At 37.5% G+C, this 4,675-nt stretch overlaps 1 protein-coding gene across 1 annotated transcript in view; it reads left to right on the top strand.

The window, feature by feature from the left end:
• The window catches only part of CXHXorf66 (chromosome X CXorf66 homolog), a 4,462-nt gene extending 637 nt beyond the window's left edge, over window positions 1-3,825 (top strand). Inside the window, exon 2 of the mRNA XM_021153941.1 lies at window positions 2,803-3,825. Coding sequence (XP_021009600.1) covers window positions 2,803-3,730 — 928 coding nt within the window. The 3' untranslated portion in view covers window positions 3,731-3,825. The remainder of the gene's footprint in view (window positions 1-2,802) is intronic.
• The last annotated feature ends 850 nt before the right edge of the window (window positions 3,826-4,675 follow it).

The following is a 4,675-nucleotide window of genomic DNA, read 5'->3' as shown; positions in this document are numbered from 1 at the left end:
GTTGTTTCCTGTTATTTTTGTTGTTAAAGTTGGCATTCTGTTCTTGTGGCTGTCTTCTTTTAGGTTTGTTGAGGGATTACCTTCTTGTTGTTTCTAGTTTACATGGGTTTTAAGTGAAAGATCCATGAAGATGAAAGACAGACAAGGGGACAAGCAACTCAAAAATAGTGCATGCTTAAAAATATTTTATTTTATATATATGAGTGTTTGTCTGCTTATACATACATTCATCGTGTGCATGCAGTACCCACAGAGGCCAAAAGAGAGTATCAAATCCCTCAGAACTGGAGTTACAGCTATTTGTGAGTCACAGTGTGGGTACTGTTAACTAAATCCAGGTTCTCCACAAGAACTATAAGTACTCTTAATCTCTAAGGGACATCTCCAGCCCCAATAATACAGGCTTTATTTGGGAGAGGGGCATTCTTCAGAAGAAATCTCTGTTGTAAGAATAAAATCCCATGGGTTGGAGAGATGGCTCAGCAGTTAAGAGAACTGGGTGCTCTACGAGAGGTCCTGAGCTTGATTCTCAGCACTTAATATAACAGCTCATAACCTCCTGTAACTCCATAACTAGGGGCTGCATTACCCTCTTCTGGCCCCCACAGGCACCCAGCACAGACATGGTACAAAGACTTACTTGCAAGTAAAACATTAATATTTATAAATTAAATTCTTTTTAAATTAAAATACTAAGAGCTTACTGCTTACAATCTGGGATAGCTGTGGGACAGAAAATAGTAGAGAGGATGATTGTGTTTTGTTTGTTTGTTTGTTTAGTCAGGTATGATGGCACACATGTTCAATCCTAGCACTTGGGAGTCAAAGGGAGGTAGATCTCTATGAGTTTGAGGTCAACCTGATCTACATAGTGAGTTCCAGGGTGGCTACAGCTACAAAGAGACACTTCTGTCTCCAAAAAAGAAAGAAAATAAGTCACCAAATAACCATTTACAGCTCACAGTTGGTCATGCCCAGTAAGCTATTTAAAGGATGTTAGGTGATTGATAAACATCTTTCAGGGCTGTTTCCTTACTAGAGTTTGATAGAGAGAGGAAGACAGGAATCTAGAGAAGTAAGTTACTTTCATTCTGGAAATCTGATTATATTAGTTTCCAAATTTGACACTGTTCCATCAACAAGTAGCTTTACAGAATGGAGTGGCTGTGGGTAACATAGCTTATCTTGTTTTGATTATACAAGTGAAAACAGGGAATAGTTGTCATTTTTGTAAGTATCTCTGGCTTACAGAGGCTGTATCCTCATCCAGGGGCTCACGGAGAAGTGTAGGATATTTTGGAAGATGATGAAAAGAAGTGGTCATTTTCAATGGCCTCCTAGCCCATTAATATATACTTAACTACCAAACATTTTCCCCTTAAGAGTTGAGACCCATAACTCATTTACAAAGATGGGCATCATGTCCACTCTGAGTCCTTTAGGATAAAATTGGGAATATATAAAAGCTGAGGATCTCCACCTTTGTCGATATTCACATATCAGAGATCAATCAAGGGGACCAACTTAGATTGAGATAAATTGTTGTAGGATAACCTGAGGCTATATGGACAATGAGCTGGGTGGGATGTTTAGCATAGTTTTGGTGCAGGTAACTACAGTTGATGTGAGTTACAGTTGCATTGAGTCTAGGAAATGGCCTTTCAATTTAGCCCTTTGTCTTATTGTCCAGCTCTTATATACTTCTGGCCACCTCTTTCATAACATTCCCTTATTCTTAGAAGGGGTGCTATAAGGAACTTGTATGGGACTAGACTCACATCTATCACTTATTTTCTACATTTTCCACTGTTCATTGTAAGGAGAAGCTCCTTTAAGGATGAATCTGCTTTTGTCTGTGGGTATACACATAGGTATTCATACTCGTAGGTATTAAGAAAGCAGTTTGCTATTATGTCAGTTTAATTAACCATCAGAAGTACATTCATCCTGTGGACCTACTACCTCCTCCTACCTGGGTCCTTAGTCAGTCCTACTGGTCTCCTTCTCATCCCCCATACAGAGAATCTAGAATCCATTCAGAGAACAGTTTGCCCCACTCTCTCGACAGTCAAGCTGTTATTGTGTAGGTGGGCATATCTAGCTTTCCGAATGGTTTCTTTATACTCCCTTTATTCCAGTTAAACTTTCTACATCCCACACAGTCATCTCTTCAATTCTCACACAACCTGCCCTCCCTCTCTGTCTAAACATTTCCACTCACAGTATTATCCTCCACTACTTTCTTTTTACCTTTATTCTACTATCCTCCCTTTCTAAGGTGTACACACACACACACACACACACACACACACACACACACACACACTTGTTATTTGTTTCTTGGGTTGCACAGATATTTCACTAGATATAAAGTACTAAGGCTAGAATCCTCATATGAGAGACAACAAGTGACATTTGTCATTTTTATCTTGGGTTATTCACGTAGAAATCCATCTATTTTCCTAGCAAATTTCATTTATTTTACATCTAAGTAATATGTGTGTGTGTGTGTGCACACGCGCCATGTCTTTATTATTATTGACAACTTTGTGTCCATCTATACATAGACAATAAATACCTAATGTCTTTGAAATAGTAAAAATACTCTTTAAGGAAGGTTATTTATCATGAATTCATATACATGTGCAACACGAGTTTAGCTCTCAGCACACTATACATTTTAGTTATGTTTACTTTTCCTATGGGGGAAAATCCATATTCTGAGCTAGCATTATATTTTCTGATGATAGTAATAGTACATTTTATTTTAAATTGTGACATGCCAAGTTTTCTGCATTTCAGGCTCAACAAAGAAAATATGGCAGCTATATCATCCTGGGTATCCAAAGTATCAGCGTATCAACCTGATATGATAGTTGAGGACATTCTAGAAACTCAACCTCTGCTATTAAATTTAGACCAAACATCGGCGCCCTTATGTCCAGATAAACAACCCATACCAAACAATACAGCAAAATCAATTCAGGCTTCAAGTCTAGAAAAGCCATGCATACCATCACCTAATGCACAAAAATCAACAAAATGCATAAATATAGAAAAGTCATCTACATCATGCAATGCAAAATATTCAAATAGGCCATTAAAGTCAAATAGGCCAACTATGTCATCAAACCCCAAAAGATTATGTAAGTCATCTCACTTGGAAAAGACATATAACAAATGTGGCCTTAAAAAGTCAAATAAGCTCAACCATGCCTATAAATTTGCTAACTTCAATTCATCCTGTTCAGAAAAGCAAGCCCCGCCTTGGCTATCTGTTCTGCAAACTTCAGCTAAGCAAACCACACAACCTTCTTCTTTAATCTCACATAATCAAATCACACCCACCAAACCACGCAGAATAAAGAGACCCAACCTGTCACGTGGACATTATGAGGTTAAAAGGTCAGTGAATAGAAGAAAGCCTTTGTTACCCATGCCTACAACAGCCAAAGTTTGCCAACATTATAAGGATAAATGCCTTGTTTGCAATAATTCTGGATTTCTTCTCAGTGATCTTTCAGGGGAAGAGAAGAATAATGAAGAAAATCTTTATGGTTCAATGAAAGTGAAGCCACATCGTAACCCTTTCTATGATACAGGATACAAGTACAAGGCTTATGAGAAAAATGTGAGCAACGATACTATGAAAGAGTGTGATAGTGAAGACAGTAATTCAGAGATAGTCCTTATTTGTGACATAAGTCATGATAATATCACAAATAAATAACCCTTCCAATATTAAGGATTTAAACAAATTGATCTACACACAGAATATCCACATGTAATCAGTGTTGAATATAGAGCTATCTCTCTCAAAGGTAATTAAATGCATGGCATTACAAATTATTGTTGTATTTATCATTGCATGTTGGGGAACAAAGTTCATCTGGTATATCATTTTCTTCACTTAGTGTATCTTATTTAGATGTGGTCAATTAAATGGGAATCATATTCTACATGCACATACAAATCTAGAACAAAATTTTTGGATGGATATTCTGAACTGCTATTTCCCTTGAATTAGCTCTCAATGAAAGGCCCAATTTGGCATTATTTACTTAACTTTTTTTTTCATTGCTGAGGCTTAAACCTTGAGTATCTTGTGTTCTAGTCAAGTGTTCTACCAATGAGCTTGGTCATTAATTAAATTTTTATTTTATGTGTATGGGTGTTTTGCCTCCATATAATGCTTGTGTACCTGGTGCCCAAGGAGGCCAGAAGAGGGCCTTGGATTCCCTGGGATGAGAGTTATAGACAGTTATGAGCTACCATGTGGATGCTGAGAATAGAAATTGGGTCCTCTGGGAGAGCTCTCATCCACTGAATCAGCTTTTAAGCCCCTGGAAATATATTTTTTAATTTTTATTTTTAGAGTTGTGGTCAAACTTGATTCTGTGCATAGTAAGTAAATATTTCACCAGAGAACTATATTCCTAGTCCCTGAAGTAGTTTTAAATTTGGGGGTGGGGTGGGGTGGGGAAATTTGTGGTAATGGAATCCAGAGTGTTGCATAGTTAGGAAAGTACTCTACTACTGAGTAACATCTCCAGCACTATGTGGAAACCTCACAGTTTAAGACTGTGTCTTTCTCTATGTGACATGATGCCTGTTGGAAATAGCTCTGCACTATAGATTAAATGCTTCTATATGGTTGAAACGTAATGCTGCATAT

Source organism: Mus caroli, chromosome X (assembly GCF_900094665.2).
Source record: "Mus caroli chromosome X, CAROLI_EIJ_v1.1, whole genome shotgun sequence".
Taxonomy (NCBI): Eukaryota; Metazoa; Chordata; class Mammalia; order Rodentia; family Muridae; genus Mus; species Mus caroli.
The sequence above is the reverse complement of the archived record's forward strand: the minus strand, read 5'-3'. Positions and strand labels throughout refer to the sequence as shown.